A 13,790-nucleotide genomic window follows, 5' to 3' on the forward strand; every position below is an offset into this window, starting at 1 on the left:
GTCTTTGGCCCCCTTTCCATACTTGATTCTCAGAAGGATGGCATCTGCGCATATCTTTACCAGACAAAAAATAGGAAGGTGCTTCTCTGAAGAAACTGAACCTGAATCCAACCTACAGAAAAAGACAAAGTCTGAAATAACTAACTTGCTGCCCGATCATCTATAAAATGGTTTTATAATCACATTCGCAAATTCTCTCCCTCTTCAGCAATTTAACACATCTGAACTTGGAAACTTCAAGTTCATTTAAAGCTATCAGGCACTTGATTAAGTATCTATTAGGATTAATTTCCCCTGTAACATAACTATTTTGCTTCCTTTAAAAAAAAAAAAACTTACCAAAAAGTGGCTCCACATTTTATAATTCAGTACTACCACATACTAAATAAGAATTATCAACTCTTGATTTGAGTTAGAATCTAGATACTTGAGATTAAATCAGCCCTAAAAAGTTTAACTCTACTTTTCCATCTGTACAGAAAACTCACATTTTCTAAGAACTGCTTCAATACCCTCCAATTTTAGGTCAATTGAATTTCCCACAATAGACAGCCTGACAAATACATGTTGAAAATACCAAAAACAAAAAAAAGTTTAGCAAATGAAACTTATAAAAATAAAATTGCCCCTTTTATTATAAAACTTAGTAATTTAATGATTTATGTACTTTTCCTTATAAAAGGTGACAGCTGATGTTCAAAATTGGAGACAAGATAACCAGACGCAAAAAAAAAAAAAAATCACATTTATTTCAGTAGCTCAAAGTGCAAATACAAGTGGGTTCACAAAATTTTAAGATACCGTTTTAAGTATCATAAAAACTTGATTTTCAAATACAAAACAGTAAGTGGCAGAAATAAAGCTTTATTTAAAAAAAAAAAATTTAAGAAATCTGGAAACCTTTAGACTAAAATATTCCACTGACATCAACTCCGATATGCTTTAATTTATAGATGCCAGTAACACACTGGGACCGAAAAGGACTTCTTAGAGAAAATCACCCCAAATCGGTCAGCTCCAGACAGGAGCAGAAATTCTTGGTGTTCGCCATTCCTGATTTTGCACCCCCTACTCACTTCGTATCAACCGATGTCATGCATCCCATATTTTGATCTTTGGGCAAATTCTAAAAAACGCTTAAAGTTCAAGATGAGGCCAACATCCACTACTAAGAGTTTTTAAAATGGCCACTAAATATTTTTAAGATTTAAAGACGAACTTCAACTTCAGGTCTATAGCATTACTACTGGTGGGGAAAGACACAGATATCCCTTTTCCATTTACTTTACGTGAACCCTTTTGTAAAGTTAGCAACATGGCCTTTACAACTTCCTCTTCTTATTTCTATACATACGGAACTTGAATGGAAAGTAGAAAAAGTTCCTGCTAGGAAGATAAAGGTTGTTATTTTTTTCTCATCACTCGGCAGCCAAGACATGTTTGTTTCTGCACCCCAGAAGCAATGTTAGCTACTAGTTTTAATCCAGGCAAATGTTTCTTCAGGGAGGTTTACATAGGTTATTTATTCAGTTTTTTCCTCAGTCTTCTTCATCTTTTCCATGTAGGCAATAAAGTGAGAGTCTGTTCCAAAAATTCTATCCCACCACGTGAATGTTGAAGCATAGTTTCCGACGAAGTTCATGTGGTGAAAATCGTGATGTCGAGAACCAGCATAGAATGGGATGAGATTTAAAGGGTTGAGAGGAATATCATAACCACTGAAATAAAAATAATAAAGATCATGAAGAAAATAAACGCACCTCAAATAACTGACATTTTCATTGGTAGTCATGAATGTTAACTAATTCAAATAACATTCCACTTTACCTAAGCGCTTTATTTCTGATATGTTTACAAAAGACAAAAACTTAACAGAAAATGACACATATTCTAGGAACCACTTTAAGAAATTAAAAAACTTAAGAGACCTATGGAAATTAGAAGTTTTCTCTCCAAAGTCTATACTACTACATATGTCTTTTAGGAAAAGTTATATGAAATTAGTATCCAGCATTAAGGTTAGACCTGAGAATCTCTGGGTTGCAACTTCTTTTATCTTTTTCAGACAACGACAAGTGGGAATCAAATGTACTGCAATTAATTAAAATATCAGTGTACTTTCTGTACTTAGGGGAACAGACAAAACTGCAAAAAGAATATCCCGCAGAATATCTTCCTTTTTTTCTAACACTTGTCTAAAATCTGATAGCCGTTATTATACCAGTATAAATTACCCCAATCTCTCCCTCCCTTTAGGATGCTGAGAAAAAAGGAGAAAATAATGGAAGAAAAGCATGAAAGAGACATCATTTATAATTTATCTACAGAATATCCTCTGCCTGAAATTGGAAGCATGAAGCGTCACTTTTGTGATTTTAAAAATCATTTTAGAATTGAGTATGTTTTTATGGGTATAGTAATACGTCCCAAGTTAAAATACAATGAATATATAATTTTAAAATAATAAAAAATTGGGATATTAGGCATTTTAAAAGACATTAAATAGAAATAACTTACCACAAATATCTCCCAATCAATAGGAAGGAGCATGTGAAATATGTAAATATTACAAGTACTGGGCAGTGAGACCAGAAATACTCTTATTCAGTGAAGGCTAAGTATTTCAATGTTTTTTCCAAATAAGAGTTAGGCTTATATACATTGCAGAAGGATAAAAGGACTGCTGATCCTAAATTATGGTTATTAACCAAATTTTTAAGAAAACCACATAATAGTTTCGCTTGAACAGTGTCTTGGGAAGACCTAAGCAAGGCAGGAATCCCAAGAGCCATAAAGAAAATGACTAATTTTACTCCATAAAAATGAAAAACTTCAGTACTAGAAAGAAACTATCAAAAGTTAAAATTCAAATGACAGACAGAAAATATTTAGAACATATGTAACAAACAAAGCTTATACGAATAGGTTTTAAGACATATAACCTAACAGAAAAATGGCCAAAGGCTAGAAAAAGGTAATTCAGAGAAAAAATGCTATTGGTCAATAAACACATGAACAGACGCACAGCCTAACAGGTCTTTGGGGAAATGCACACAGATCACTGCTGATCACCGCACTGAAAGCTCTTGGTCCGCTTCGTGACAAAGATGAAGACTATAACACCCAGGCTGGGAGGGGTGGGGGAAGGAGAGCGTTTTTACATACTTCTGCTGGGAAGGTAAGCAGGGATGCTTTTGGAGGGTAGTTTTGAAGCACCTATCAAAATTTCATTTCATTTAACTAAATGAACTTATTTTCACTGTAAAAATGACAACAACCAGAGACGGACATAAAAATGTCTATTATTTGAACTTTTCCTCGATGATTATATTCTTGTTTTCTTAAAAATAACAATATTAAAACAAGATTAACTTCTCCTATTTGTCTACTTATAAATAAAGATGATCTTAATACCACGAAAATAAAGACATTTTATGATACCTTATGCCACAATAGACACCATAGCTCACCTGTGGACATCAATAGTTTCTAGCAAACGAATGGTCACCCATGCCCAAAGAAGAACTACATGATCACATAAGAGAACAATGCCAATGAAAAATCCAGTTCCAAGAATTAGTGTTTCCAGGGGATGTGCATATTCAGCTTCCATTCCAAATGGAGCCTAAAATAAATAAATAAGAAACTTTACTATATAGTGATGGTTAATTTTATGCATCAGCTTGACTAGGCTATGGTGCCCAGCTGCTTGGGCAATCAAACACCAATCTGGATATTGCTGTAAAGGTATTTTTTTAGATGCAACTAACATTACTATCAGTAGACTGAGTAAAAGAGAGTCCCCTTCATAACACAGGTGGGCTTCATCAAATCAGTTGGTGGCCTTCAAAGCAAAAAGTCCTGAGGAAGAAGGACGTCTCAAGACTGCAACAGAAGCCCCGCCTGAGTTTTTAGCATGCTGCTTGCGGAATTCAGGCCCGAGACTATAACAGCATCTCTCACCTCAATTTTTAGCCTGTGGTCTGCCCTATATATTTCAGACTTGCCAGCCCCAAAATCACATGAGCTAATTCCTTAAAATAAATCTCTTGTGTATCTCCTATTCTTTCTTTTTCTCTGGAGAACCCTGATACATATATTTTAATTTATTTATAAATATAGTTTCATAAAATTGTTTTTCCTATATGTAATGACAGTAGATCGAGCCACACATATGTAAACCATAAAAATATTTCTCAATAAAAAAATCTTTTGTTCCTACCAAACATCAAAAGGACTAGGGATGTCCTTAACAATATCATAATAACTGTCTTTAATGATTTAAGATAAAAATATTAAACAATTAACTTGAATTCTGATTTTGGTTTATGCATCTGAATTTATTCTGCTAAGAAAAGGATGCTTGACATAGCCTACCATGTAATTGGGATCAATGCAGAACATAACCGATTTGACAAATATAAATCAAAAGTAGTCCTGATAAAAACCAGTTTTCCTGGGAGTCAGCAGTGTGGTGGGAATGTGTTAGAACGAAGTTGGTAATTCTAAAGATTAAAGGTCTGTTGTTTTGGGGCCCTGTTTAAATAACCCTAACATCACAACTGCCAGGCATCCGGCCGTGTTAGCATAGTGCTCTGGCTGCACGGAAGAGAGTCTGAACTATTTCATGTAACATTCTTCTTTCAGGTCTCAATTTACCACGAAATTAAGATACTAAAGAAAATTTTTAGAACTGGCTGTGTGTGTGTGCGTGTGTGTGTGTGTGTGACATCTTCTTAATAATCATGCCAAAGGAAAAAAGGAATAAACCTCACTGACATTTTTTTAATGCTCAAGAGATAAAAATGACACTTTGCCTCTAGCACAAAAAAAAAAAAGTATTAAATTCTAACATACCTGAAACTCGTGATGAATTTTATGAATATATTTATAGATTCTTTTGTGGTGCAAGAGCCTATGTAAGAAATAGTGCCAGGTATCTTCAATCACTGCACAACCAAAGCATCTGGCCAGAAGCAAATACCTTCGAGATGAACAAACCGTCATGAGCATACAGTACAGTCCAGACTTCTACTTGAGATCATAGCTTGAGACTTTACAGCAAACCAAATACCCACTTAGCTGCTTCACCTAATCGGATGTATTGATCGACGAATTCTCAAAACTGCTAGATGCAAGGTGGCAAAGATACCACCTGAAGAGTTAAAGAGATTAACCGCTGTACCAATTCTAACTCATTTAAGAAAAAAAAAAAATTCACAGGTTTAAAATCAGAGTTCAGGAACAAAATTCAAAACTTCTGGAAAAAGAGTGAAGTTTTTGAAGGATTTGAACTCAGATTCATAATAGTAAAATCATCACTTTTTTCTACCAAAGAGAAAAACATAAGTGCAATGGGCAAAAAATACTTTATATATAAATGACACATACACAGGAACTCTTTTATATGTTAAATATAAATTATATAGAAAAAGTATATATCTATATATTGGTGTATCTCTATTCTGGTTATATCAGGAACATGTATTTGAATACAAATATTATTATTATATATTATTATTAGAAACCTCACAAACTATTCTCTCATTGCTTTCATTCATTTTAGACTTGAAATATTTTTTTTTCTTAGTATAAGCACCTTCCAATAAAATATTACACTAACATAGAGAAAGACCTAAAAATGGGAATATTTTAAGTTTCTACTATGGTTTATTTTTCTCTATTTTATTCACTTCCAAAGTTTAGAACAAACATTAACCAAATGAAGAAGATAAATATTAAAAATATTTTAACTGAATAGCGAACCACAACTGAGTCTAAAAATCAAATCTTTATTTATATAAAGATTAATTTCTGTCTACATACCATCTTGGCATTCTTTCCCAATCATAAGGAATATTGAAATACTCTGTAAAATAATAAGTTCCACAAATCAAAGGAAGCTGGATAAAAAAGTGATTAAAGAGAAGTACTTTAAAGCATTTCCATTGGCCTTCCCATGTTTCTGGTTTATCCTGTAGAGAAAAAAGCACAATATTCGGCATTAGTTTCTGTTAATCAGGTTAGCCTGACATCCAGAAGTAAATTCCTAATTTTTTTCTCTACTGTTTAATGAGACCTTAATTCTGTTAATTCCATGTTATGTGAATTCTATATTACAGTTATCATGTTATTGTAACTAAGGCCCAGGAATCACAATGTCCTCCCCTTCTAAATTTTTGACAACTACAATTACTATTTTAAACGGGTAGAGAAATTAGACAAACCCAGGCATAATGAACATAATATCTCAAACCAAAGAAGTACTAGTATGGGTATCTCTCCAGTCCTTGCTCCCCACAGGTCATTCACCCCTTTTACCAGGAACGTCAAAGAAGCGATGTGTTACGCTAAGATCAGAGCTGGTTCTCCCAGCTACCGCAGCCTGTACCACACAGGGAAATCAGTTACCACACAGGTAGATCGATTACCACGCAGGTAGATCGATGCTTCCAGACATTCGGCAGCATTCATTCCCAGAAATGCATGCATTTTTGTTCCTACACAATGACAGGATTATAAACTCCCTGAGCGAGAAGGACTTCAGCTCAATGTCTGGTGGTCCCCAAAGAATGGAGAGCTACTGCCCACAGATGATGAAGTTCACAGATTCGGATCAAAACGAGAGGTGAGATTAATGTAGTAAAATGTTCATTTAAACTTCATCAGGATACCAACTTGCTGAGCAAAGCCGTATTAACAAAACAAACGAACAAAAAAATTAAATTTATCCAATTTAAAGGGCTACCCTTACATAAGAAAAAGCGTTTTTGTTTTATAAAAAGATGGTGATAATACTAGTTACTGCTTTGTTTTAAACGTCCTTACTTAAAAATTCAGAAATTCAAACTATAATATCTCAAGTATGGGAGCTACTACAATTAACTTGTAGTACTTTCTTACTTGTTTTTAAGTCCCCTTACACTGCGAAAACTTGTGCTGTTTGACTATCACAATTTATTTTTGTATTGAAAAAGCTCAGAGCAGAAACTTTCACGGTTGTGAAATTCAAAAGAAGACACGCTGCAGACAGACCTGAAGCCACGCTTCGTAGCCTTTTAACCTGTCTACAAATAACTAACTACCTGGAACCAATTAGGTGACTGCTTATCCTTTATTCTGCAATGTTTTATTTTCGAGCCACTCCTAAAACCCTGACTGGAAAAAAGTCTTCGTCTCTCTAGAAAGGTTAACACCCCTGCCCAATGAGTCAACTGCAGGCAGCAGGAGGACAAGGACACCTTGGCCTGGCCAGCCATACGACAGAACAGCCACATCGGCAAATCGATGGGTTAGCACAGAGCGGACTGAACCATCCCGAACACGCATGAGAACTTCAGACGGCCAAGCTGAATTCTCCCTTTCGGCGCAGGCCCTTTCGTAGAAAGCGTTTTGGAACTTCTGTGTCCTCGATTTGGCGTAACAGGATACTCTCCTTTGGGCCACATCCCTTTCTTTTTCCTCCCACTCTTCTCTTGGTTCTTCCCTCCTTTGGCTTGGAGTCTACAGGCGCCTGACCCCCCTGCGCGGGCTTAGAGCGAGACTCACTGGGAGAGGCGAAGCAGCTAGGAGACTCTGAGCGAGACTGTGTGTGCACTGACCGCCACCCAACGTAGACTCAGTGAGTGTGAGTTAGTCTCTAGAGAGGAACACTCTCAAGATGTCTACTTTCTACCAAGACTGTGTGACTCTGAGTTTTAGAAAAGTAAACGGTAAGCATTAGGAATTTTCATGGGTTGACCACATGCTGATGACTCCTCTCTCTAGTTCAGATTCTTTCCTGGGAACCGTCAAACCCATTACTCTACACACATTAGTATAGATCTCTATTTTCCCTGGGTCTAAAACTAACGGGCACTGTGTAGATCTGAATACCTTGTCATGCACAGGGGGTTCTCGAGAAACGTTTAGTGCACTAATGCAAACACCCAGAAACTAGGAGTATCATCACCTCTTATCAGGGATGACATGAACACTGCAGAACTACCACCTTATAATTAGGGAAAAAACAAAATTCTGATAGCCCTGACCAGGGTCTTAGACTATTAACGGACACTTAGGCATTCAGACATCAGGAGCCGGAGTAAAATGCGAAATGATACCCACCAATCCCCACAATTATCCTTTCCAGCTGGTTTAAAGATTAAATTTATAAACCCAAATTAGATAAACATCGTATCCACTTAAAATGCAATTTAAAAAAGTATTCCTGAAATCGTATCGATAATGATCTAAGGCTCTGCTGTCCAATATGGTAGCAACTAGCAACAAGTAGATACTGAACGCTTTAAATATGGCTAGTCTGAATTAAGATGGGCTGAAATTAGTGTAAAATATACACCGGATTTTAAACACGTGATGAGAATGAAAACAGAAAATATCCCATTAGGTACTTTTTAATTCTGATTACTTCTCGAAATGATAATAATTTAGATTTATTGTGTTAAGTAAAATATAAAATTAATTTTCCTATTTCTTTTTTACTTTTTTCTGTATTCTACTAGAAATCTGAAAATTACCTATGTGGCTTCATTATATTTCTATTGACAGCCCTGAGCTAGAGTCTCTCAAAACAAAGTTACGTTTTTAAAATATTCGACAACATTAATGATAACATTCTATTGCAAGTCCACAATACTCACCTTCTGAATTTTGAACCTTCTCATGTAAGGTATAAATTGAAACAAAAATCCAGGTAAACTGAACAAGAAATAAATGGCCTCGTGGACTATCAGGGATCCCCATGTTGCAATCTGGAACTTTGTATAATTGTCTAACATATAGTTCCAAGCATTTTTAAATGATTCTTGCAGAGGGTTCTCAGGTAACAGTGAATCTACATACTCCACAGCCAAGAATGCTGAATTAAAGATGGTGACATTTTCATTTGTTGCCATTTTTCCAATCTCTGAGGACAGCTTTATAATTCTGTTAAGAAAAACAAAAACAAATACACAATATCTATCAGAATACAACATGAACATACCCTTTGACCCGGCAATTTTCTCACGCAAGTTCATAAAGACTGGCACACTAAGACTGAAGGAAGGAAGCATTGCTTCTAAGAGCAAAAACAAAAAGAAAACGTAAATAAGCCTTATCAACAAGAAATGAGTTAATAGCTCCTGTTAAGTCTTTCCATAGACAATTATATAGCCATTTAAGAGAAGGAAAATGTATATCGTTCTACATAGAAAGAAGTCTAAGACTCAGTGGTAAGTGAAATAGCAAGTTGCGGAATACTGTGTAGAGCAAGAGCCGCACTTACGTTTTTGTGAAGAGTTATGTATTTTATCTATGGACTTTAACGCACATGTACACACAGAGACATGTACACATAAACACGGCAATTGTATGGAAGGATGCACGGGCAACATTTTTACGGAAAAGAGATCAAGGGGTAACGGAGTAAGTGTGTACGCTTGCACGCACAGTGGGAGGCTGTTATAAAGGAGAAGAGGAAAATTTACTTCTCATTTTACAGCTTCTTACATTTAAAACTTTTTTCATGAGCATGTTTTACTTATACAATAAATAAGCTCAATAGGTCACCAAATCAAATAGAGAAACTTATGAAGAATGCTACTTTCTTAAAAATGGTCACTGCTGTTCTTAATTTGTGAATTATGACGGACCACCCTGAAAATGAATATTTGAAGTCTCAGAAGCACTTAGTGCTTAAAATACTCCCCATCCCGCCCCTCACCTCCCAAACTGACCTCTTATCTCATTCCTCATAGAGGATATTGGGAAGCTCAGGTCTCTGAATCCACTTTATAACCTTCCTTATTCTTTTGTCCAACTCATTCTCAAATGACTTATACAACACTAAATTTGATAACGCTGAACCAATACCACTTACTGCTATGTGAGCCTGAGCCAGTTACATAACCTCTCTGAACCTCAGTTTTATCATCTGCAAAATATAGAGAATAACAATAGTTAACTAGGTGGGAATCCTGTCACAATGTCAAATCATGACGTACACTTTAAATATCTTACAATTTTATCTGTCAATTATACCTCAATAAAGCCGAAGAAAAAAAGAATAACACTTCTTCCAAAGAGTCCAAGAAAGAATGGATATGAAGTGCTTAGCACAGGACCTGACACACAGTAATTCTAAGAAGCTGACAATTACTGAGCACTTTCTACGTGCCAGGGAACTGTGTTCTAAGTGTGCTACACCCTCTCTCTCTAGTAAAGATTTCAATCCTTATCACACTTGCATGAGGAAGTACTTTTCTTATCTCTGCTTTTAAATGAAAAACTCAGGTTTAGAAAGATCACGCAACTTTCCCAGATTACAAAACGCTAAGTGTGGAAGCCTATGCTGTCATCCATTATGTTACACTACAATCACATAGAGTAACGCACACAAATATTATGATAAGAGTAGAACAATTCCTACAGTTTATCCAAGCTTCCTGCAAGAGTATTCTATTATGCAGGTTGTCCTCCTTTTCACATTACTCATTTCGTCTCCACCAATCTGGTTTCTATTTTCATCACTGTCCTGAATTTACTCTTACTAAAATCACTAAGGATCTCCTACCTGCCAAATCCAACAAACGGTCTTTGAAACTTATTTTATGACCAGTCTGGGAGATCTGGTACTTCTTTCCTTGAAATACTTTCCTTCTTTGGTTCTTGAAATTCACATGTATTCATTCTGATTTAATTTGTGCTACTAGGTACAGCCCCTGTGCTAACTCCTGTGCTCACCCAACTTCACAAAACATAAAATCTAGTGAGAAATATAAAGAAGTAACTAGGCTACCTTAAAAGTATACGATAAGAACAATACAGGTTTGGAAACAGAGCTCTATGAGAACACAGAGGACCAGAAAGAGTTCCTAAAGAAGGATGCTATCTAAACTGAGGCCTGGAGCATGAGTCGGAGATCAGATTAAAAAAGAGTATAGCAAAAGAGGTGAGGAGAATACAGGGATGTTTTGAATAGAGGGAGCATCAGATCTAAAGACTCAGTCGGGAGATGAGAAAAGATACAGCACTTTCTGAGTTGGTATGTCTGTGGCATACAACTTTTGTGAAAGAAAGACCTGACAACTGAGGCCAGTAAGCTTTCCAATAATGCTTTCCTTACTCCCCTCTAATAGCAATCTGGTAATTCCCGATTACCTTGGATGATCTTAACTATTTCCTATTTTTGAAATCTGCTGATATCCACAATCTCTATTTTCCAGCCCTCTCCCCTAAACTCCAATTTTGATGATCCAAAAGTCGACTGGCTAGTTCCAATTAGTTCAGAGACATGTCAAATGCAACATGTCCAAAAGTTCAGCAACTGCTCCTCACAACCCCGCCCAAATACTCTGTATATCCTTTAATGCCTGATTTGGTGAATTGCACATCACCTATTTAGTCATCTGACAGAATGTTCTACGTCTCTACTATCTCTACTGCGTAGGTACAGTCTTCAAACTCTTACCCAATTTAGATACCTGGTTCAACTAACATTCAGAAGTTTACTCTTTATACACAAAGGAGGAAAAAGTGCATATTGCTGCCAACTGACCAAAAGCAAAAAAATAGAAATTAAAGAGGAGAAAGGAGGTAAAATAGTGAATTTTCTTTCCCTTTTCTCATTCTTGGACAGCCTGATTGGAAACGTGCTCTGGAGCAGGCTGACTAGACTCTTAGAAAAAAAAAGAAAAGAAAGAAAAGAAAGAAAAGGAAGGAAGGAAGGAAGGAAGGAAGGAAGGAAGGAAGGAAGGAAGGAAGGAAAGAAGAAGAAAGAAGAAAGAAAGAAAGAAGAAAGAAAGAAGAAGAAAGAAAGAAAGAAGAAACTTGAGAATTTGTTGGTTCTTTGAGAAACCTTGAAGTTTAGCTCTCTCTGAATACTGTCAACCAGTGTCGGACCCTTTACTTTGGTTAAGCCCAGAACGCAGCAGTTCCCTCATTTGCTGGACCGAAACAGCAGAGTTAACTCTCTTAAAGGCCTTAAAGTTCAAGGGAGTGCCTCCCCGACGGACAAAGACGAAGGAAGACCACTGCCGATGCAAAACAGTCCCTGACAGGCCAGGCCCTCCACTCTTCACCGCTCACCCTCGCCATCCTTCGCTTCAAATTCTGCCATGATCTGACGTCTCGTTGCTTCTGCTTTTTCCCTCCTCTCTGCCCAGGGAAACAGCATCGCCTTGCTGGTAATGTCCTCCAATCCTACTCCTATTCATCCTTCAGTAACCTCTTAGACGCCTTTCCCATCCCACTACCCCCAAAGCACATACACAACAAACTCTCTCTCCTCTGAAATGCTTTGTAGAACTTTCATCACTCCATCACCTTGTGCTGTAACGATAGTCTAATATGCCCGATCTCCGGACAACTGCAAACTCTTAAAGGGCAAGAAACAAGCCCCAGCCCAGTTCCAACACTTAAGAATTTCACACCACTTTCACCCCGCCGCGCTCACAGTGGGTATGGGTGCCCCCATCTGGCCCTGAGCGCGCATCCATGCCCAACCACGACCCCTTCAATCCTGCGGAGAATAGGGCCGGAGCCCGTACAGCTCCCCCTTCCTCACCTGCGAGCTCTTCTTCCCGAATCTTCACCTGGAAGGTCTCGCGGGGACTGCGGCTCACGGTCACCTACACCCAGGCAGGTGCAGCGTCCCGAAACCCACCTTTTCCGGCTCAGGGGTGGAGCCGAGAGGCTGAAGTCGGCTTCCCCGGCTGTTATTGGCTTATGAGGGCTCCCGCCCCGCCTCCTCGGCTCTGTGATTGGTCTGTGCTGTTGCCGGCATCGTGCGACTCGCGCACACGAATTACCGGCGATGCCAGCCATTGGCTCCGCCGATGGAGTGAGCATAGTGAGACCCGGGCAGCCAGTCAGCGGCGCGGCGCCTGGAGGCGGGGCAGCGCCAGGGCGCGTGACGTCAAAAGGGGGCGGGCCCGGGCGCCGCTACGTGCGGGCCGCGAGGGTGTGGGCGCTTGGGCGGCTACCGCCCCGCGGCGCACCTGTCACGAGCATCGATCCCTGTGCGGCGGGGAAAGTACCAGACCACTTAAAGCCCTGCGCCTTTACGATGGACGCTGCACTGCAGCAGCCACATGGCCAAAACCCGGCAAGGGAGTAGGATGAATGAGTTTTAAAATCTGTTTTGACCGTTTTCGTTTACGCACAGCCCCGCCTTCCTCTGGTCTCTCCTGGATTTAGGTCGTTCTTTGTTTTCCAAGCCCAAGTATCCTTTGGTAAACCGCTTTATATGGAAGATGGAGACTTTCAAATGCAACCTATCACCTGTGACAATCCAGAGAGTTTCCATTATCCCCGTTTTGCAGATGAGAAAACTCGAGGCTCAGATTTAAAAAACTATTTGACTTAAGGGATGGCAGGTGGCCTTTCTGCGGGGATGTAAGACCTTAACTTACCATGTGCCCGGGTGTGGGCGATCCCCATGCAGGAAAGTGAGCACCATGGGACTGGGCACTGTTGTCACGCTTACCTTCGTCTACAGCTCTAGTCTCAGCTCAACTGTCTCTCACTAAGATACCGTATACTAGAGTATAACAGTAGTGTGTTTTGATAGTATAATCGCGAATTCGAACTTTCACGTGTGTCCCTTTGTAAAAATTTGCCCAAGGCACCGTTTGGACTAGCCAAGGCACTTTCTATACAATAGTTTCTGACGACAGGATGCTGTCGGTCTCTTACAGTATGCTCGAATAGGCTTTTCTGCCTGAAATAACCACCTCCTCCCCTACGCTTCGATTCAGGTACCATCTGCCTGAGGAAGCACCCTCGTGAGACCTAAAGATCTCTCTTTA

General features: G+C 38.5%; 1 protein-coding gene across 1 annotated transcript; it reads right to left on the reverse strand.

The window, feature by feature from the left end:
- Window positions 1-727: 727 nt before the first annotated feature.
- Window positions 728-12,692, reverse strand: MSMO1 (methylsterol monooxygenase 1). The gene is made up of 6 exons (XM_016154589.2): window positions 12,548-12,692; window positions 8,643-8,928; window positions 5,827-5,975; window positions 4,858-4,984; window positions 3,471-3,625; window positions 728-1,718 (listed from the first exon to the last, which is right to left on the reverse strand). The coding sequence occupies exons 2-6, from the start codon at window positions 8,895-8,897 to the stop codon at window positions 1,523-1,525; spliced, it is 882 nt and encodes a 293-aa protein (XP_016010075.2). The 5' UTR covers window positions 8,898-8,928; window positions 12,548-12,692; the 3' UTR covers window positions 728-1,522.
- Window positions 12,693-13,790: the final 1,098 nt, after the last annotated feature.

Source organism: Rousettus aegyptiacus, unplaced genomic scaffold (genome assembly GCF_014176215.1).
Source record: "Rousettus aegyptiacus isolate mRouAeg1 unplaced genomic scaffold, mRouAeg1.p scaffold_m13_p_16, whole genome shotgun sequence".
Lineage (NCBI taxonomy): Eukaryota > Metazoa > Chordata > Mammalia > Chiroptera > Pteropodidae > Rousettus > Rousettus aegyptiacus.

Bases quoted from the DNA above. Each gene is read 5' to 3' on its own strand.
- MSMO1 (XM_016154589.2), bottom strand. From the start codon at position 8,897: ATGGCAACAAATGAAAATGTCACCATCTTTAATTCAGCATTCTTGGCT. The intron at 5,976-8,642 runs GTGAGTATTGTG...TTTTCTCTACAG, and splicing joins GAAGGTTCAAAATTCAGAAG to GATAAACCAGAAACATGGGA. The intron at 4,985-5,826 runs GTATGTAGACAG...TTCATCTCGAAG, and splicing joins TGGGAAAGAATGCCAAGATG to GTATTTGCTTCTGGCCAGAT.